Raw genomic sequence first — 22317 nt, 5'->3', positions numbered from 1 at the left:
CTGAGGAAGGGCCACCGGACCCGAAACGTTAACTCTGTTTTCTCCTTGACAGACGTTGCCAGACCTGCTGAGCTTTCCCAGCACTTTGTTTTTGTTCCATTTTTCAAAAAGCATTAAGCTTCTAACTCCTGATGTTCATAAAGACTTTGGTGCACTCATACAAGCAACATAGAAAATTAACTCACAGAAAGAAAGTAAAATGTATGTTGCCCTTTATTGCAAGGGGACCGGAGTAAAAGAACAACAACGTAGTGCTGCAATTATAGAAAACTTCGATGAGATCACAGCTGGTACAGTGCACACAGTTTGGTCCCCATATTAAGAAAGGATATACCTGCATTGAACTCATTGAATTGAGAAGAATGAGAATAGACTATATTGAAACATGTACGATTTTTAGAGGTTTGACAGGGTAGATGCAGACAGGATGTTTTCCCTTCTGGAAGTGTCTATGACTAAATGGCATCATCCCAGAGTTAGGGGTCACTCATTTAAGACAGCAATGAGGCGAAATTTCTAAGGAGAGTGAACCGGTGAAATTCTTTACTGCACAGGGCTATCAAGGCTGGATTATTAAGTATATTCAAAGTTGAATGCATTTTTAATCAGTAAGGGAATCAAGGATTATGGGGGAAACATAGCAGAGTCAGGAATCATCACATCAGCCACGGTATCACTGAATGGCACAGCGGATACAAGTGAAATGGCCGGCTTCTACACCTTCTGGTCAGCGAAGGCTCACTAAGTCTGCCTGTGAGATATGAGGATAGCTCTATGACGATAGGCTGAAAAAAACTGTGGGGGTCTCTGGAGTTTAAAAAAAATGAGTGGTGATCTCACTGGAGAGATACAAGACTCTAGAAGGGCTGGATAGGGTAAAAAGTGAGAGGTTGTTCACCCTGGCTGTAGAATCTAGACATAGGACCACAGGTTCAGGATAAAGGGGTCAATCTTTTAGAACTGAGACACAAGGAAATTTCTTTACTCAGTCAGTTGTGAATTACTGTAATTCTCTAACTCAGAGGGCTGTAAAAGCCTCATCATGGAGTACATTTAAGGTTGAGATAGATTTTTGGTGCATCAGGGGTAATGGGGAGTACGCGATGCTACTTTATATTTGGGGAGTCACAATATAATGCAATTATCAGGGTACATCCTTACTTCTGACCTTATGAACAAAGGCAGGCCATTGATGAAGCAGCTGAAGAAGGCTGGCTCTAGGATACTACCCTGAGGAATTCCTGCAGACATTTAGAGATGATTGTTGTCGTTTTTGGAGGCCAATCTTTTTTTCTGCTAGTTAGGACTGGAAAGATTTTCTTCTGATACTCATTAATTTAAATTAATTCAGACTCCTTGACGCCACTCTTAGTCAATGGTGGTCTGATGTCAAGGGCAATTACTATTACCTCACATCTAGAATTCAACTATTCTGTCCATGTCTGGATCAAGGCTGGATTGAGGTCAGGAGCCAAACGGCTATGGTGGAACCCAAAGTGACCATCAGCGTGCAAACCATTGCTAAGTTGGTGCCGATTGACAGCACTGTCAACAAATCGTCATCATTTTGCCAATGACCAATGAGGCAGAGTCAGATAGTAACTAGTCAAATTGGATTTGTCTTGCCTTTTTGTGGGCAGGACATAACTGGACTATTTTTCACATTGTCAGGTAGATACCAGTGTTGCAGCTGCGCTAAACAAATACATCTGTAGTAGGTAGCTGTAACTAATAGAACATCAGCACAGTCATTTAACTGTAGACCTAGGTACAGAAGAAGAGAACTACCAAGACACTTCAGCTGTAGGAACCAGTCACAACTCCTTAGGATAGGGTGGTCGGATTTGGTCAAAGTTCAGGGATAGGAGAAAGAGGAAGCCAAGGGAATTGGGAAGGTCCAAGTGGAAGAGCCTCAGCCTTTGTAATTATCCAAAAGGTTTGAGGCTCTTGCAATCTGCACAAATGAAACCTGGGGGGAGCAGGGTGAATGAATGAACTGACTATGGCACTGAGATACAGGAAATGCAGCAGTCAATTTGTATGCACTAAAGGTCCCATAAACAGCAATAATGCAACAATATAATAATGTGTGATTATGATTCAGCAATAAATTCTGGCTATAATACAGGGATGAAACATTCTGTTCTTCGTCAAAACAATGGCAGGGTATATCTACGTTCACGAGGGAGAGCCTTGCTTTCACATTTCACCCCAAAGATTACCAAAGAGGAATCACACCATTCATTACCACACAATGTCAGCCTAGAGGATGTGTTTTGGTCTCTGGTGTGGAACTTAGAGCACACAAAGTTAGAATCCAGAAATGAGCGTGTTATTCACTGAGCCACAGCAGATATTATCTCCCAATTGCCTGGTTGAAGCAGAGTCTCTTAACCATGTAAAGCTTGAGAGAGTACTCGGTCAAAGATTCTTAAATGGGGTTAGGATAAAGGTAAAGCTGACTTAAAGAGAGCAAGATAGAATCTATAATAAAACAATGAGCTGGAGGTACTGGAGACCTGAAACAGACAAAAAGAAATTGCTGGAGAACTCCGATCTGGCTGCATCTGTGAAGAGAAAACAGAGTTAATGTTTCGAATTCTGTGACTCTTCAGAATTTAGATAAAATCTGTACCTGGCTTGCTGAACAAAAGCTGAACACTTCGGAGTTCCACATCAAATTTTTCGTATGCTCGTTCCAAAATTTCCTCCAAAGATAAACTTGGTGATGTTGCTTTTTGGTCATCGTGGCTGATGCTGTTTAACTGTAGAAAGGTAGATTTATGACTTGGATAAGCTGTTATTCGTAGCTATCCAACTATCCAAAATATTCTAAATCCAATAAACAGTGTAATGATTTGAGCTCTGTACAGAATATAAAACAGATAATTTGTATTTTTGTTGATTCAAAACGAAGGTCACACATCTCCATTAACAGATTACTAAACTCAACTCCATCTGGGGAAAAAAGTTGTTTTAAGGCACTTCTAATGTACTTCAAATATAGTATTTATTAATGAAGCCATTATAAATCTGCTAATTTTGTCAATAAAATTAAGAAATTGACCTTTTTATATTAAAAAAACAAACACTGGTTGCTGCATTTTTTCAATCACCGTATACCGCATACTGCGTACTACAAACAGCTGAGACCTGCTTCCAAATCACTACCCAAACTGCTCTGAATCAGAGTGTAATGTGTGGGAGAGCTTATGACGCCTTTGATAATTTTTCCTTTCTTTTTGTGGGTGGGACGTAATATTTGCTTGGTCATTTCCATCGTGGCACAGCAGAGGCCAACAATTCATTGATCGAGTTGACCTCTCACATTAATGCAGATTATGGTGCCTTACTTTCATCATGAAAAGGAACTGCTCATATTGATGTTAAAAAAAAGACGTCTTCAGTCTTACCACAACTATTCAGAGTTTCTACACTACTAAGTGAAAGATGCTGCTTGAGGTTAGCACCACAGGGATCTTGTGTCATCTGCCAGGTCTGACTTTTCATTATTTTAACATTTACCCTTTGAAGTAGTCCAAAACAAGGAGTCATAATGTTAAAAGAGAGTAACTAATAAATCCAAGAGGGGATTCAGGAGAAACATCTTTACCTATAAGGTGTTCTTGGTGGAATTTATTACCATGTGGTATAGTTGCAGTGAATAGTATGAATGTCTTCGAGGGGAAGCCAGATAAACAGCTGAGGGAGATTTTATGATAATCCATGATTTCCATAACTGATGAGATTTTTAATACCAAATTTCAGAAAAGGAAGGATATGTTGGTGCGATGAGATGCAGTGGAATGGAACAAAGCTTATGTGGAGCACAAACAGTTGAGCTGAATTTCTTCACTTTGTAAAATCTACATGCCAGGTGGTAACCAGAAACAGACAAAATGGTTCAGTATTTTGTGACTCAATTCAACAAGTCATGCCAGTTTCAAGTCCCACACAAGTCTTCTCTTCCATCTTATTTCATTTCACTCAATCAAAACATCTCTATTCTTCACTACCTGATTTAGGTTTCCCTGAAAGGAATTTGTTTCAACCACTCCACCTGATAACAAGTTCTACATACTCACGTGTCTGAATTAAAATAGATTTGTTAAACTGGTCAAGTTAAAAGAAGATAGTAGGCGTGAGCAGCGCTGCTAAGTTACCGGATTCATAATCACAAGACCATACAACTTAGGACCAGAAGGAGGCCATTCAGCCAATCAAGTCTGCTCCACCATTCAGTGACATCATGGCTGATTTGATAGTCTTCAACTCCATGTTCCTACCTTTTGCCACATGCCTCTCGATACTCTTACCGATTTAAAATCGGTCTATCTCAGCCTTGAATATACTTGATGACCCAGTCTCAACAGCTCACTATGGTGAAGAATTCCAGTGTCACTACCGTCTAAGGGAAGATCTTCCTCTTCATTTCTATCCTGTATGTGCAACCCCTCATTCGGAGATTGTGTCCTCTGGTCCTAGACTCTCCAAGGGGTAACCACCCTTCTGCATCTACCCTGTCAAGCCCCCAAAGAATCTTCTGTTTCAGTAAGATTGGAGTTTAGCAGAATGAGAGGCAATGAATACAGGTCCAACCTACTCAACCTCCCCTGATAAGGATTATTCGTTATCGACGAGTGAACCTTCTCTGGGCTGACTCCAACTCCAGTAGATCTTTCCCTCGATAAAGGTGCTCAAAATCGTACATTGTATTCCAATTGTGGTCTGACCAGTGCCTTCTATAGTTTCAGCACAACCTCACTACTTTTATAAAACAAAGCACTATGGATGCTGGAGATCTAAAACAAAAACAAACTGCCAGACCTGCTGAGCTTCTCCAGCAGGTTGTTTTGTTCCCTACTTTTATACATAACATTCCCTTCAAAATAAAGGCCAACATTCTATTAACCTTCTCCAATTACCTGAACATATATGCTAACTTGTTGTGATTTATACACGAGAACACCCAAGTCTCTTCTGCTGTAGCTTTCTGCAGTCTTTCTCCATTTAAATAATTTTCAGCCAAAGTGCACACTTTCCCATGTTACTTTCTATTTGCCATGTTTTTGGTTCCTTGCAATATTCCCTTTGAGACTCTGTCATCCGCACCACTCAGCTTCCCACCTATTCTTTTATTATCTGCTAACTTGGTTAAAAGATCATTCATTTTTCTAATCCAGGTCATTAAAATAGCTTGTAAATAATTGTTGCCCTAGCATTGATCCCCGTAGCATTTCACTAGTTACAGGTTATCAGCCTGAATTGAGAGGAAGGGACAAGTGATCCAAACACTCAAGTTCAACTCTCACCATGGAGAAATTTGAATTCAGCTCACTAACTATCTGGAATCAAAAACCTGCAACCATTAGGTTTCATGGTATTATGATAATCATGTCACTGTGGAATTGTGATAAAATCCCTCCTCATTGACTTATTCTCTTCAGAGAAGAAAATCAGTCATCCTCATCCAGTTTAGCCTACATGGGAGCAGTATGGTTGATTCTTAGCTGAAATGGCTGAGCACACCACTCATTTTTATGGAACTGTTACATGAGCATAACATGATAAGAATCATGGTTCCAGACCCAACACTAAACTTGTACATTATCCAGCAAAGGTTTTGCCCCTACTTCTGCACAGATAAGCAGCTCGAACCACTTATAGGCACCATTTCCAAGTCCGAGAGCATCAACGCTACCATAAAAGGATCTTGGATTTCCAAGAATCAGATAGACCAAATATTGAGGCTATGGTAAATCTCTCACGACCCGAGATGGATGGGATACGGGGATTGAGAGATGCCCAAATAGGGAATGCCCAAACAGGTGTATGATCCCGAACTGATCCGGAAACCATTCACATGGGAACTCCCCAAAGCTTGTTAAATTTTGGTAAGGCACGAGTTAGGAAGGTGATGGAATACTCTACACTTGCCTGGATATCTACAGATCTGACAGCACTCAACAGTCCAGCACAAAGCTTGTCACCCCCAAAACATCTTAAACATTCACCTACTCCACGAGCAGTGTCCTGTCGCTGCTGTATATATCATCTTCAAGATGGAGTCAATCAACTCACCTATATAACGTGAATGACAAGGGTCATTTCCCTAGGGTGGGGGAGTTCAAAACTAGGGGGCATATTTTTAATGTGAGAGGAGAGAGATTTAAAAAAAAGACATGAAGTGCAACTTTTCTTTTTTGCTTACACCGACAGTGGTTCATTTGTGGAATGGGCAGCCAGAGAAAATAAAATAGAATAGAATCCTTACAGTGTGGAAGCAGGCCATTTGGCCCACCGAGTCCACACAAACTCCCATCCAGACCCACCCCTCCAGCCTATCCCTGAAACCCTGCATATCCCATGGCTAATCCACCTAGCCTGCACACCCCTGAAGACTATGGGCATTTAAGCATGGTCAATCCACCTAACCTGCACATCTTTGGATTGTGGGAGGAAACCCACGCAGACATAGGGAGAGATGTGCAAACTCCACACAGACAGTCGCCCAATCGGAGCATCAAACCCAGGTCTCTGGTACTGTGAGGCAGCAGTGCTAACCACTGATCTACCATGCCGCCCTGGTGGATGCGGGTACGGTTACAACATTTAAAAGACATTTGGATAAGTTCATGAATAGGAAAAGGATTTGGAGGGATATGGGCCAAGCACAGGCAGGTGGGACTAGTTTGGAAACACTGTTGGCGTGGGCTGGTTGGAGCGAAGGGTCTGTTTCTATGCTGTATGGTTCTATGACCAGCATTCTCTAATAGCATCTCCCAAACCTCTCACCTCAATTAGCCAGTAGAGCAAGAACAACAACATGCATGGGAATGCCACCATTTGTGTATTCAGGTCACGCTCCATCCCAAATTGGAGCTCCCATCTAATGGCAACGTGGCACTACATTGACCACGTGTATTGCAACAATTTAAGATAGCTCACAATCACCTTTAAGGGCAATTAAGGATGAACAATTAATTTAGGCATTCCTCCGGTGAACGAACATTAGGAAAATTAAACACTAATATGGATGATCAGGGCCAAAAGAGACATTTCTGTACCATAAATTTGATAGAATGAATTGTAAATAAGTTCTTTTTTTCTGAATTCTTCATTGGATTTATTGGAGACTTTCTGATATTGTGCTTCCTCGATCTGGAGTAGAAACATCTTCCTGGGTCTATCCTATAGAACCCCTTTGTAATTTCAGAATTTCTCACTTCTTAAACTCCTCCTTGCCAGACAGAGATTCAGGCCATTCAGTGCTTCCTGATAGTTATACTCCTAAGTTCTGTCAACAAATGTTTTAAAACTTTCGCTTCTGTCTCAATTTTCAATTGTCTAATCAAGGCTTTATTAATTTAACATCACTTTTGTCTTAGAATAAATGAAACGAGGGCTTTGTTTCTAATGGCTTCTTTAACTGCACAGCTACTCTCAATAATGTGTGAAAGTCTATCCCTTGATACCTTCACACCACTACTCAATTTAACCTCACTCTTTCACATCCCAAAATACACCTCTTCACAATTATTAACACTGAAATTCATTTGCATTCATTTTCTACCTCTGTTAATGCTTTCCTATACTTGGTCACAGTTTGTCTCACTATTAACCCATCCTCCAATTCAATTATGGTACTATACTCCCAATTTTCAATGTCAAATCATGCACCTAAATGTAAATAATCGCGCTCTCAGGACTGTATAGATCGTAACTTCCCACCTCCTATAAAAGTAAAATACAATGGGTCTAAAATAAAAACAAAGTATTGGAAAACTCAATGAGGCCAGCAGCATCTGTGGAGAGAGAAACAGAATGGTTGTATTGGGCTTGAAACATGAATTCAGTTTCCCTCGCCAGTTAGTACCAGACCTGCTGAGTTTCTCCAATACTTTCTGCTTTTAATTTCCCCATTGGTCAGTCTAACATTCAGTAACTACCCAGTTTTCTATTTTACGGACTATTTTCTGCTCATTTTATCAAGTGCCCCTGATTCTGTGTTCTGCCCATAGTCGTAAGTCTACTGCGTTGCTGGAGTTACATCTTCAGGTTTATACGCTATTAAAAGATTCAACTTGAGTAAACTGAAAATTCCTGAACATTCAGCTGGAGGTAACAATCCTCTATAAAGACAAAGCTTTGACAGTAACCGTCATACCTGCAAACTTCCAAAATCCACAATCAACAAGTTTGAATTCACGTCATAAAAACCAGTCTGTGGAATCACAAGGTAGGATGGTTTAAAGTTGATTCGGAGATCAAACGTTTTACGTGTTTCAATAACATACGACAGACCTAAGTTAGAACACAGGCATTTATTTTCACAAAACTGAAACTGTCAAAATAAATAAATGCCATTATTAGATATAAAAAGAATAAATTGTGAAGTTCGTTTCTCAGCTTCCATTTTCTGGAAATTTCAGGCTTTTACCTGTAGCAGTCTTTTCTTTGATTTCTTCCAACTTCAGCAAAGTGGCTGAAGTCAGCTGCTCAAGATCAAGTCCTCGGCTAGTCTGAAAAAACTCCACCAAACTATTTATTGTTTGCTAGGAAAAGGGAAGGAAATACAGAAAATTTATTTCAAAACATCTGTTATAACAGAGCAAGAGCATGATTTAAAAATTAAATTCTGAAAGGACAAATCAGTGAACACAAAATTAAATAAATTATAAACTTACACCAAATAACTTTCTCATCCCTATCAATGATGATCGCTCTTGTACGTTTGGTTCATCTAGTTTTTCATTCACCTGCAACCTTAGCACTCACCATGTCTTTCAATCTACTTTGTCTATGATGTTAAATGTGTATCATTCTCTGGGTAAAATAATCCCAGTACATGTCAATTTAATTTGACTTTTCAGTTATTTTAATGGAAGTATTCTCTAATTCACTTCACTGATATCATATTTTCTGTAACTCAGTCAGGTTTTCTATTAACCAGTGTTCTACTGAACATAAACAGGAATTGCTGGAAAAGCTTAGCAGGTCTGGCAGCATCTGTAGGGAGAAATCAGAGTTGAACTCTGTAAACCTGCTGAGCTTTTCCAGCAATTCCCGTTTTTGTTTCTGATTTGCAGCATCCGCAGTTCTCTCGGTTTTTCTAGGGAATATAGTTTGGAGTTCCTTTTATTTTGTAACTCAGCTCATCAATTTTGTATCTGGAATCATTCTTTGTGCTATTTGCTGTAACCTCAAGGGGTGAACATTACTTTTGAACTAAGAAGAGGACGATACAGAATTCCAGATATGGTGTGAATGGTTTGCTGTATATCATCACAACCACTAGATACATATTGTTCTGGGTCTGTCTCCCAACACAACTTTTTAAATATTATTTTCCAACTTTGAAGCTGGCACTTCTAATATTCCTGATAGGTTTCACTGCATGGGAGAAACCGTGCTACGGTAGTTCTGGAAGATATTAATTTAGTCACACACCGGAGCTTTAGACTTAGAGGTAAAGAGGTTTTATTCGGGATATCACAGGGAGCCAACACTGACAAAAGGTCAAGTCCGTAGTCTCCGATGACTACAAAAACAAGGCAATACTTATACACGGCATTATAGATTGAGACAGTTGTTACAAGCAGATAAGCCCAAATAGTTTATCACATCCCCTTAAGGCAGGTCATATGAAATGTCATACGTCGTGGTTTCACAACTTGCTGATATGTTATCTTTAAGCAGAACGTGCCTTAAGCTATAGGTCAACATTGAATCAGCAATTTTAAGCTTTCTACAGATATGCAACAATTTGTCGCATATCACTTACTTGACCTATTTTCCCATCATTCCAACCTTTAATTCTAAGCTTTAGCTACTTTCTACATCTAATTGCTCTTGACACTTTAATTATTCTTCCACAGTAGTTAAACCACTGGAGTATTAATCCCAAGGCACAGACATATGCGCTAGGAACCCAAATTGTTCTGAACGACTGGAATTTGAATCCAATTGACAGACCTGGAATATAAAACTTGATTCAGTAGTGGTTGCTACAAACTATCATTGATTATCATAGAAACCCATCTGGTTCACTAATGTCCTTTTCACAGAAGGAAATCTGCCTTCTTTATCCACTCTGACCTATCGGTTACAACAGACCCACAACAATGTGGCTGACTTTTACCTGAAATGATCCAGCAAGCCACTCAATCCAAGAGCATTTATTGATGGGCACCAAATGCTGGCTTCATCTGCAATAGCCACATCACAAGAAAGACTTTTTAAAAAGTTCTTAGCCTATTTCTTGTAAACTTATTCTATTCCTTTATTGTCCACTTATTCCTACTAATTATGGAATACATTATATTGGTTTGCATGACAAATGCTGTATCAAAAAAGGTGCAAATGGCAGTAAGGACAGGGGCAATGCGTGAGTGGGATTTGATGTGGTTTAGAACTCAGACAAGTGTGTTTTGGATGACGTGAAATGTAAAAGGGTAGAGGATGCGAAACAAGTCAGAAAGACTCCAGAGGTGACAAAGGCATGGTTGAAGGTTCCTGCAGTTGGCTGGAGGCAGGCAAGTAATATTACAGTAATGATAGAAGCATGTTCGCAGTCTTTGCAATGGACATGATACAATATTGTTAGCTCAACTCCAGAATAAATATCAATTTAAGGTTGTAAGCACCTCACCTTGAGACAGCAACTGGGAAAACCACTTAAGGCTGTTCTACCATTCCATGAAGTTGAGACTGATTTACAGCTCAATTGCTCCTGCCTTTGCTCCATATTCACTGATATTCTGAGCTAACAAAAACTGTTGAGCTGAAATGTTACGTTTACACAGCTTGTTAGGGAGATCATTCCACATTTCCACCATTTTGTGTGTGAATAACCATGTTCTGACTTCACTTCTAAGAAATGTCATTTTTTTTGAGAGACCTACACTGGAGTTCCTCATGAGAACAGTTTCCACGGTGCATTCCTTCCACATTTTAAACATTAGTAAAATCATCCCTCAATCTGCTGAGGTGACAGGAACTCAAATTTGATGTTTATGTCATCTATCTGCATAATTGAATCCGTTAAATTCTGGCAGCATACTGTTGATATCTGTGCTGTTAATTTAAGTCCAATGTACCTTTTCTGGAGATGCAATTCCCAAAATTGAATGCAAAACTCCACAGGGGATCTGACCAATTCATCACTTCTGAAGTTCAACCTCGCTGAAATAAAGGCCAACATGCCATTAGCCTTTTCAATGACTTTTCACATCAGTGTGCTAGCTTTCAGTAATTTACAAACCTGGACACTAAAATCCCTCAGATCCAACACTGTTCCCAATCTCTCACCATTTAGGATATATTCCAAATAATTTTTTTTTGGATCCATACTTCATACTTCTCTACATGAAGTGGACAAAAGTAGTTCAAACTATCAATGTTACATGGTAATTTCCTGCTTCCATTTACACAGCTTAACTATCTCCCAATTCTGTAAACTTGGATGTACAACTTGCCGTGAGCCGTGTCATTGACATACATATTAACAATCTGATGTCCTCATATACTTCATTAAGCAACATTGGTAGTCTCATTAAATACCCTTAATCTCTACACTTAACCTCCCACGCCCACACCACCTATTAACAACGCATAACTGAAAGACGGTCTCTGATTCGTTATGCTTTTATAATCTTTTATGCAGAACCTAATCAAGTATTTCCTAGAAATCCATGTAAATTAAATCAACAGATTCCCTCACTTGTCATGTTAGTGACTTCCTCAAAAAGTTTCAACTAGATTAATCAAACACGGCCAGCCTTTCACAAATCCAGCCAATCACGTGGTTAAGAGTGAAACCAAAAAAAGGAAATGGAAATGACAGTATATGCATGGGAGGATGCTGCTGTATTTTAATGCTGAATGCAACATGCAAGGAATGATTAGAAGGACCCTAACATGATAATTGATGGTTTGGATCTATTTCCAAGTGAGAAATAGACAAAAATCTTAACAGTTAGAATGTCAAATGAACAAAGAACAGAAGTCTGCACCATCAGAGGAAATATTTTTGCTTCTCAAGCTCAATGCATTAAGCTTAGGTTGTGATAGCACAACTAAAACAAGTTAGGAAAGCTGTGGTTTCAAGCCCATAGTCTCGGTTGACACTTCAGTGCAGCACTGGACAATGTGATATCATATACTGAAAGTGCAGGCTTTCAAATGAGATGTTCAACCCAACCTGCGTTGTCCAATTATCCAAACTAGAACAGGAGAGTTCTTCTAGTTTCTTAAACCCTGGGGTTTTTTCCTCATTAATATAGAATCCCACAGCGTGGAAACAAGCCAGCAAGTCCACACCAACCATGCGAAGCACATCCCACCCAGACCCATCCTCCTACCCTGTCCCTATAACCATGCATTTGTCATGGCTAATGCACCTAACCTACACATCCCTGAAAACTTTGGGCAATTTAGCCTCGTCATCCACCTAACCTGTACGTCTTTGGACTGTGGGAAGAAACCCACATAGACACAGGGAGAGCGTGCAAACACCACACAATCACCCAAGGCTGGAATCGAACCTGGGTCCCTGACGCTGTGAGGCAACAGTGCTAACCACTGAGCCACCATGCTGCCCTAGAAATCAAAATCAAAAACATTAACTGGTCATTTATGTCCTCCGTAAATTAAATGTCACATCTTCTGACAGTACATTTCAAAAACAAAACTTAAAAGCTTTGGATGTGAAAGGGGCTACATGAACCCATCTTCGTTTCAATTGAAAAAATAACTTCCTCTTGCATTAGAATCAATACTTACAGCATCATAAATCAGCTCCACGGGTTGGGACTGGACGCTTAGAAGCTGATCTGCTTTGCTTTCCTCTGGATTAATCTCAAAACACACACTCAGCAAAGACGACTCTGTTCCTCCAACAGAAGCCATGAGAGATGGAACTGTATTCTGTTGCTTCAAACCTGTAACATACCAGTGCTCCAGTCTAGCCTCTACCCTGCAAAAGGGGACACAAGTATGATTAGTTTAATTGGCTGCCAATATGGCAGGTCAGACATAGCTGAAGTGCGCTCAGTGAGGTTCTGCCAAAAGCAACGGCGGCTGCATTATTTATCTGTACTCCAGTGGCAGTCAAATTGACAGCCCAGCCTTAGCCAACTACCTCTGCCATTCAGAATTAATACAGCAAAGCCCAGCTGTACCAATCAAGTAAGTAGCTAACTAATATGCTGCCAATTTTTGACTAATTGCAAGAGAAAACCAGCCCACAAGAAAACTGACATTTATTTATACCTCTCAGACTTGTATCCCTTTCACAGGGAGAGCGCTACTTTTCAAAGGGTTGAAACCTGTAAGCGTAACTATTACAACAACCTCAACAACTCCAGGGATTCCCACTGGAAAGATCAACTTGATCTGGCATTAGATCAAGTTGCCCTCTTAGGATCAAAACTCTTTGCCCATTTGTAATGGCACTCCCGTGGTAGCAGAAAGGTTCCAAGTCATAACATAAAATAGATCAACAGAACACACATAAAACCCAAGGATGTGCAACTGTTTCAGAGCTATGCTGCTTCTGAGCCAAGGCGCCTTCCAAATGTGCACTAACAAAAGGATACTGCAGAAAGAAAGAATCTAGTAATATTACATCAACATTTCAAATTACAGCTCTTTGAAGATTAAAAGGATTGGCAATGATTCATCTTTAAAATCACTGGAGAGCTTTTAAACTTTCTGCTCAGAAGACACAATGTGGCGTTATTTGCCTAACAGGAAACAAAAAGTTCCTCCTCCCAAAGCAAAGTGAAAGCATCTCCACTTAACAGGAACTTGTATGGCATAGATGTTTAATAATGAAAAAATCACAGCACCACACAACAATTTATTTACTTCACACAGCAATGAGAAATAAAACCCTTACTTAAGACCTTTGGCTCCAGGACGCTGAAACACACTTGTACTCAGATCAATCATCTGCACGTTCAGTATCTCTGGAACATTGGGTTCCTCTCGGATTGTGATGGAGGTAGCAACCAACTTGAAGCTAATCACATTTGCAACATACTGCAAGGATATCAATAATAACAGGTAATGAGATCTTTTCAACTTCAACCTAAACTATTTTGACTCACCACGAACCAAAGTGAAGAAGCTCTATGTTATGACAGGAAGCACACTATTGTTGGAACGTGATATTGACCAAATTTCAACTAGATGATACCACTCAAAATGGTAAAACTTTTGTTTCTATTGCCTCTTCCTGTAGCTTTACCGTACAAATATTTAAACATTGGGATTTCATAGGGCAAAAGTTCTGGCTTTTTTGTTTAAGAAATGTAGATGTGCCAGAGACAACAATAAACAAAAAGCACACAAAAATGCAAATGAAAAAACACAGATCCTGTCTATTGGGAAGTATACAGAGGACAGTGAAGAGTTCAACACTTACATTTTGGAAACAAGATTAGTCATTCTCTTAAAAACTGACTCTTGTCGGTGGAAGGAGGAAGTGGCAAACATGTTGAAGTCAACATGCCAGATATGCGAATGAAACAAAGATTCTATCAGGTTCAGAAACTGACCAAAACTAATGCAAATAAATAATGACACAGAAGTGTGACCAACCACCAGGAACATCCCAGGGGTTAAAGGAAGGAGGTTAGAAAATTATCCTAACTTTCACTTTCCAAAGTTCTCTTAATTTGGCAACTGTTCTTTCAACTAAAAATTTGCGCACATTATTTAGTTATTTAAGAAAGGCAAAGTAAAGAAGGAAAACTATAGGCCAGTTAGCATAACATCTGCTGTTAATCAGTTGGTGGATTCTCCATGTAAGGACAGGATAAATTACCACCTTGAAATTTCAGTGAACCAAAATGGATTTGTACTTATATAAATATCATTTAATTGTTATAACTGTACCTGCATCCACCATTTCCTCTGGAAGCTCATTTCACATATGAGCCACTCTGCAAAGAAGTTGTCCCTTGTCCTTTTTAAAATCTTTCTCCTCTCACCCTAAAACATGTCCCCAGTTTTGAACTTCCCCATCTTAGGAATACAATGTTTGCTTTTCACCTTATCAATACCCTCATGATTTTATAAATATCTATAAAATCATCCCTCAACCTCCTACATTCCAGGGAAACAAGTCGCAGCCTATCCATCCTATTTTTATAATTCAAACTCTCCATTCCCGGCAACATCCTGGTAAATCTTTTTTGAACCTATTCCAGTTGAATAACATCCTTCCTGTAACACAGCGACTAGAACTACACATAGTACTCCTGAAGAGGCCTCACGAATGTCCTGTACAACATCAACATAATATCGCAAATCCAATACTCAAAGGTCTGAGCAATGAAGCAAGTGTGCTAAACACCTTAACACCCTGTCTACCTGTGACACAAACTTCAAAGAATTACGTACCTTAACTCTCGGTCCTTCTGTTCTACAACAACACTACCCAAGGCCCTAACATTAATTGTATAAATCCTGCCTTTGTTTTACCAAAATGCAATATCTCGCATTTAACCAAATTAAACTCCATCTGCCAGTCCTCAGCCCACCTGACCCAAACGGTCGCAGTTAATTTGTAATCTTAGTTAACCTTCTTCACTGCCTACTATACCACCAATTTTGGCGTCATCCGCAAACTTACTAACTATGCCTCTTACATTCTCATCCAAATCATTTCTGTAAATGACAAATAAAAGTGGACCCATCACCACTGGTTTACTGAAGAATTTCAGTGAGTGGACTATGAATGAAAACTCTGACAAAGGGAGTTCAATGTTTGCAAATGCAATCTCATCCACTTTGGAATTAAAAAGGGAAAAAACAACTTTCTAAATTCTGAAAAACTGAAAACAACAGAAGTTCATAAGAGACTTGAGGGCCTAAATCAAAGATCCCTCCCATTCTGGTTATACTTTCTTCCATCAGGCAGAAGATATAAAAGTTTGAATATACATATGAACAAATTCAAGAACAGCTTCTTCCTCACTGTTTTCAGACTTTTGAACAGACCTCTCAAATGTTAATTCTGATTTGTCCCGCTCTGCACCTTCTTTGTGGCTGTAACAGTATTTTGCACTCTTCTGTTATCGTGACGCACTTTATATAATACGATCTGCCTGCATAGCACGCAAAACAACACTTCTTACTGTATCTCAGTATATGTTACAACAATAAATCAATCAGGTGCATGGACAATTAAAATGAGTAATCAGAAAAGATAACCAAAAAGGCTGATGGAATGCTTGTCTTTCTATCTCAAGGAAGAGAATACAATAGTGCAGAAAGCCATGCTTCAATTACACAAAGCCCTAATTAACCTCACACCTGAAGTACCTACAGCAATACTGGGCACCAAATCATCTCTTGGTCTCTGATGCAATGCTGAATAAGTTTGCTGAAATGAAACTTGGAAACCAAAGGTTATGTCAGAGGAGAGATTATATGAAGTACATTTGTATTCCCCAAAATTCCAAAATATAAAAGGGATGACTGAGGGACATGGGAAGGAAGATAAGTTAAGCTGAGCACTAGGTAGTCTAAGCAGGGGACAGACGTCAAGCAGAAAGGGGGAAGGAGTGCTTGGTGTTGAAAGGTCAAATACCGAGAAATCAGTGGCAGGGCTCGGGGAGAGACCACAATTGAACTAAATCAGTTTGTAGTTAATCACTGGACCGAGAAAACCAATATTAGATTGAAACGGGAGTGGTTAGTCACAAAGGGTTTACAAAGTGGAATGGGGTGGGGGGGTTTGCCCGTTTAAGACTTTAGGATATCAATGATTCCATAGTTGAGGGAGGAAGGTATGTGGTGAACAAGAGAGTTTGTTTAAAAAAAATTGACTGAAAAAAATGCTGAATTTTGTTACAAATAGTTGGGATCAATACAACATTTCATTGACCAATTAAGATTAAGTCACAATTTCACAAACCAGTCTATGCTATCGAGATCTCAGAAATCACAGACCAGAGAAACCCTTCAAGTATCGTTTCTATTCTGACAAGGTGGGATAGCTAATCAGCTGTTATTCAGAATTTACCAACATACTATTTTGTTACAATGATTAAGAAAATTAGGCACCTCTTTGGGCAAGGTCAAGTTGTGGGAGCTCTCACTATATCCAATAGCAGTGTACAATTTGGTCTTTTCTTCAGCAGTCATGAGGTCATTAATACCTGGTTAAATCCAACCATAAAGAAATATGAGCAAATTCTGAGGCATATGAAGAATACTGAAAACATCTGAGACTCCAAACTAAAATTCTGTAACAGAGAAACATTGATAAGTAATACACATTTAGCATGTTATACAGTGTCAGTGTCAATCAAGTCCTCAGATTCTTAAGCATTCATAGAGCAGCTACTTTTGCAAATAAACACCAACTTTCCTTTTATGTGATAAAATGAGGGATTTTTATATAAAAATTTTAAATTAATGCTAGTTTGGATTTCAAACAAGCAAATGGGTGTTAGTTACTTTAGTGAAGGGTTTAATAATAAAAATAAGATCAGCATGTCTTTCCAGATCCACAGCCTAATCCAGTACCTGACACAAAGAGCAGCTGATCCTTAACAATGCCCCTCATCATGTACAAGACAAATTTTGAAATGTACCTGCACTGAGAAGTCAAAAGTGAAAAAGGAGGATGGAAGTGGATTTCTTTACCCTACAGCAGTCCAAGTCTGACAAGTTGCTTGGCTCTATAATGGACTGCTTGGAAGGCTGCAAAATGATTGGGTCAGCTGGTTTCAGTGGTGTGCTTGCATAACCTCACAGCGACGACAAAACAAACACTCCATACAGAACTTCATGAGGGAGAATAAGAGTTATTGTTTTGAGATGACTACTATTCATCAGGGTCCTGGTACGACCTATTTTTCTCTCTACAAACGGTGCAAGCATGGCTGAGTATTTCCTGCATGTTCTGTACTTTTGTCAATTATTAGTATATACGGTATATCACTTTTATAAACGTTTCTAATGGATTTTTCACTAACTTTCTGGGACTGATTTATCTTCCTCTTCACCCTTTTTCTTGGATTCTTTTCTTCCCCAGAATCCACGGAACCAGCCCCCACTCTGCTTCTCTGATCCCTTCTTCCCCAGCATCTTATGTCCTGATCTAATCACCTGGGAACAAAAGAAAAAATTGTGAGTAGGACATTAAAGTCTAGAATAATCACTCAAAACTTTACAATCACAGTTACCTCCACATGTGCCTGTTGTCTTGCTAATGTGATGTTGAAAATATCCAGTGATTTTTCCAGGTTCTGAGAAGAATACAAGATAATTTGATAAATACACAATAAGAAATGCAAGTTAAAGCAACAGACCATTTTAAGATATAATGATAAGTTCTTGCTGAATGTGAAGGAACTTCTGAAGAACTGGGGAGTCCTCCTCATGCAGTACCTCACATTCATCCCTCAAACACCACCACAAACAAACAGAATATGTTGGCATTTTACTTAATATTGTCTTGGAGATTGTGCATATACAAATTAGGTATTGCATATGCCTAAGTTACAACAACTATGACGTGTTCTGGTCTCAATATTATAAAAAGTATATAGTACCATTGAGGAAGATACCAGCAAGGTTTGATAGTTAATACCAGAACTTAAGATTATAACTAACAATAAAAATTGAACCATCAAAATGACTCTTTTTCTCAATTCTCTCAGGTGAGTGATTGAAATCTTAAGATTATCAAAGAGCTTAACAGAGTAAACAAAGAGAAAGGTTCTCTCATTCTATTTACTAACCTACATGGATCTTCATCAAAAGCCTTCTGAAAATCCAAATATACCACATTCACCGCTTCCTGCTTATTTACCTGCATGTACAAAAGCTCTAACAGTTCTACCATTATTTACTAGTGTCCAGTTATCACACCCTTTACATTAGTTTCCAACACCTTCTCTGCCCCTGATGTCAGCTAACAGGACTGTCATTCTCAGTTTACACTCTCTTTTTCTTATAAATTGGAAACATCGCCTTCCAATCTACAGGAACAATTCCAGAATCTATACACTTTTAGAAGATAGCCATCAATGCATCCACTACCCTTGCAGTCAACCCTTTCAAAGCCTGGGGAAGTAAAGCATCACGTTCAGGGGATTCATGCTTCTTGCTGGTTTACAAGGAGAGGCGATGGCCGAGTGGTGTTATCGCTGACTGTTAACCCGGAGACCCAGATAACATTCTCGGGAACCTGGTTCAAATCCCGCCATGGTAGATGGTGGAATTTGAATTCAATAAATATCTGGAATTAAGAATCTAACAATGACTGTGAATGCACTGCTAATTGTCAGAAAAACCCGTCTGGTTCATTAACGTCCTTTAGGGAAGGAAACTGCCATCCTTATCTGGTCTGGCCTACTTGTGACTCCAGACCCACAGCAATATGGTTGACTCTTAACTGTCCTCTGGGCAATTAGGGATGGGTAATAAATGCTGGCCCAGCCAGCAATGCCGTTCATCCCCAGAATGAAAAAAGAAAAAAAAAAAAACACTTGCAAAACGTATGGTCCATTTCTTTTAGTTTCTCACCCTTTGTATGCTGAATTCTAAAATGCTCCCAATCCTCATGTTTACAACTTTATGGCAAGTCCTGTGGCAACTTGACAAGTCTGTGATCTATCACAATATTTTTTATTTCTTATTTGCCAAAGTGTAATCACTTTCCCTATCAGGCCTTTGTATTGTCGTTGCAATCCCAATTTGATAATTTTTGAATTGATAGCCATTATCTCATACATTTTAATGTAGTTTTCCAACCTCCCACAGCCAACCTGCCTCTTTTGCCTTCAGAAATTGCTGGAAAAGCTCAGCAGGTCTGGCAGCATCTGTGAACAGAAATCAGAGTTAATGTTTCGGGTCTGGTGGCCCTTCCTCAGCACCATTGAGGGTCACCAGACCCGAAACATTAACAGATTTCTCTTCACATGCTACCAGATCTGCTGAGCTTTTCCAGCAACTTCTGTTTTTGTTTCTGATTTACAGCATTCACAGTTCTTTTGGGTTTTTTTTTTTTTTACCTTCACACAGTTTCCTTTAGATTCAAGACCTGAATGTTAGATTGAACCACATCATGTTCAAACCAAATGTAAAATTCTAGCATATTGTGGTCACTCTTTCTTAAAGGTTTCTTTACAATAATATTAACAACCAGACCCTTACCACTGCATGATACTAGATCTAAGAATTGTGTTCTCTATTTGGTTTCTCAACGCTACTGATCTTGAAAATAATCTCTTATGAATCCCAGGAATTTGGTGGGCTAAGGAAGTGAAGTTTATTTTCCTTATTTTTTTCATTTCTCTTTCACACAGGGCACTAGGGACTGATAGATGTCATGATCCCAACTGCCAAATTAATGCTACAATCTGACTAGGGGCCAGTAACTTTTTTTTCTTTTTTTAAAAAGAGTGATCAAACAGTGAGATCCAAGGAATTATTGAGAGAATAAAGCCACAAGATTTCATAGTTTTGAACAAATATTAACTTTACTCTGTATTAGTTTGTAGTGCTGTAATCTACTAAACTACTGTACAACTTACTTCTAACACCCAGATTTAACATGTGGCAAAGCAATAATGGATTGTGGTCAAACATCCTAAAGCACACATAGCAAATGAGATCAAACCCAATCCCATAGATTTCTCAGCAATTCTCACCACTCATTAAAATGGCATGATAGGCCATCAAATGTCACCAAATTTCACAAGGGATAACAATTCTTCATTTTTGCCAATCTGGCCTCGAAAAACTTACTCAAGAGCTATTCCATCATGCACTGCCTCAGCAACTGCTCTGGTTCAGGTCAATCGCCCTCCTTTCCACAGTCCACACCCTCCAGACTTTGAAAAACCACCCTCCTGTACTTGCTCACAAGCACAACTGTAGCTTTCTACCAACATCTAGCTTTCTCAAACTACAGCCACTCCTGGGTTTATTTCTGAGCTCCAACCTAGTTCAGTTGTATCAAGCAAATATTGTTTATGAGTTTTTCAATCACCAAAGTCTCAGCTGCACCAGATGCTTGCAGGCTTCTTCTAAGCTCCTCACTGCTTCCCCCAACAGAGCCAGCAACCTTCCCACTTTCTCAGCTCCTTCGGACTACTCAAGTCCTGGCTCCAACATTTAGCTGTCCACTAATTCCCAGGACTTCTCCTCGAGTTCTAACGCCACAGAGAAATTCAATTACGCCTGACTGCCTTCCCAGCAGTACAGCTGACTGAAGCATTCCTAACTTGGAGTCTACTTCTGTCAGTTCCTTTCTCCAACTTACTGTAACCTTTGGACTCTTTAGTGACCCCACATGGTCCCGAGGGATCCAGTGAAAACCTTGCAATAAGCTTCTACCCTATTGCTGTGTATAACTGAATGTTTCTACCTAGCAATTCTTAGAACCCTTTCATACTTGTTAACAGTTATAGATTTCTGGCTTGCTCATCGTAAAAATGGATAGAGGCTTCGTTGCACAGATTTTTGATCCACAACAGAGTCTACAATGACGGGTGTGCAGGCAAAAAAATAAGAGTTAATACCAAATCAGCCATCATCCTCCTGACAATGTTCAAATCGTTTTAAAAATTAGCTTTACCTGAAGTTGTTTCAGTGCTTCTTCAGAAAGCTTAGTCTGTGTCAGTTTGCTTTTATAAGCCACTTTGTAAGCCTTCAGATTTTGTCTGTGACTTTTAATGTTGTCCCAGGACCACATGCGGTATTTTCTTCGGACATGAACTTGCAGAATTCCTGCAATTGCATATTTCCACCTTGGGCAAGAAAAGTTAGCAAATCATGGGCAAGAAAATTATATTACCCTGGTAAAAGTGCCAAAGAAAACTGAGAATCAAAGGAAATGGTAACAGCATTCCAAAATGGATTCTTGTACAAATGGTTTTTCTAACCAAAATGGCATTTCTCTAACTGCATTGAGCAAGGAGGAGGGATATTTTTCTTGCATACTACACACGAGCACAGACACCAACCAACAGCGCTGCACCTCCAGTGGCACAATCGTTTAGATGAGCTGTTAAAACCAATGTACGTCAGTCCCCTCAGGTTAGTGAGTACTCTGTTTTCCAGTTAAATGAAACAGGAATAACTCAAAAATTAGATGTCTAATTTCATCAGTCATGAATTAGCTTAATTACTTGCAATCTAAAGATAAAACTGAATGATTCTGGATGAGTTACCCTTTTATAATAATAAAAAATATTCATCCCTTCCAAAAGCAATCCAGCAACACATGATCCTTTCAACAGCATGTTGCCCTCAAATAGTTTTGGGTAGCATTCTTGCTGGAGTCAGAAA

The 22317-nt window shown here is 39.3% G+C and overlaps 1 protein-coding gene across 1 annotated transcript; it reads right to left on the bottom strand.

Moving 5' to 3' along the window:
- Nucleotides 1-2618: 2618 nt before the first annotated feature.
- LOC125481668 (intermembrane lipid transfer protein VPS13C-like) lies at nucleotides 2619-21776 on the bottom strand (the record flags this gene model as incomplete). Its single annotated transcript, XM_048593520.1, has 9 exons — nucleotides 2619-2765; nucleotides 8168-8304; nucleotides 8441-8555; nucleotides 12784-12976; nucleotides 13901-14043; nucleotides 17077-17171; nucleotides 17994-18126; nucleotides 18204-18266; nucleotides 21605-21776. Coding segments are annotated over 9 exons (1198 nt in total), but the record flags the coding sequence as incomplete, so codon positions are not given.
- Between the last annotated feature and the right edge of the window lie 541 nt (nucleotides 21777-22317).

Source organism: Rhincodon typus, unplaced genomic scaffold (genome assembly GCF_021869965.1).
Source record: "Rhincodon typus isolate 14 unplaced genomic scaffold, sRhiTyp1.1 hic_rhity00003007, whole genome shotgun sequence".
In the NCBI taxonomy this organism is placed as follows: Eukaryota; Metazoa; Chordata; class Chondrichthyes; order Orectolobiformes; family Rhincodontidae; genus Rhincodon; species Rhincodon typus.
Note: the sequence above shows the minus strand (reverse complement) of the source record. Positions and strands in the feature narration are given on the sequence as shown.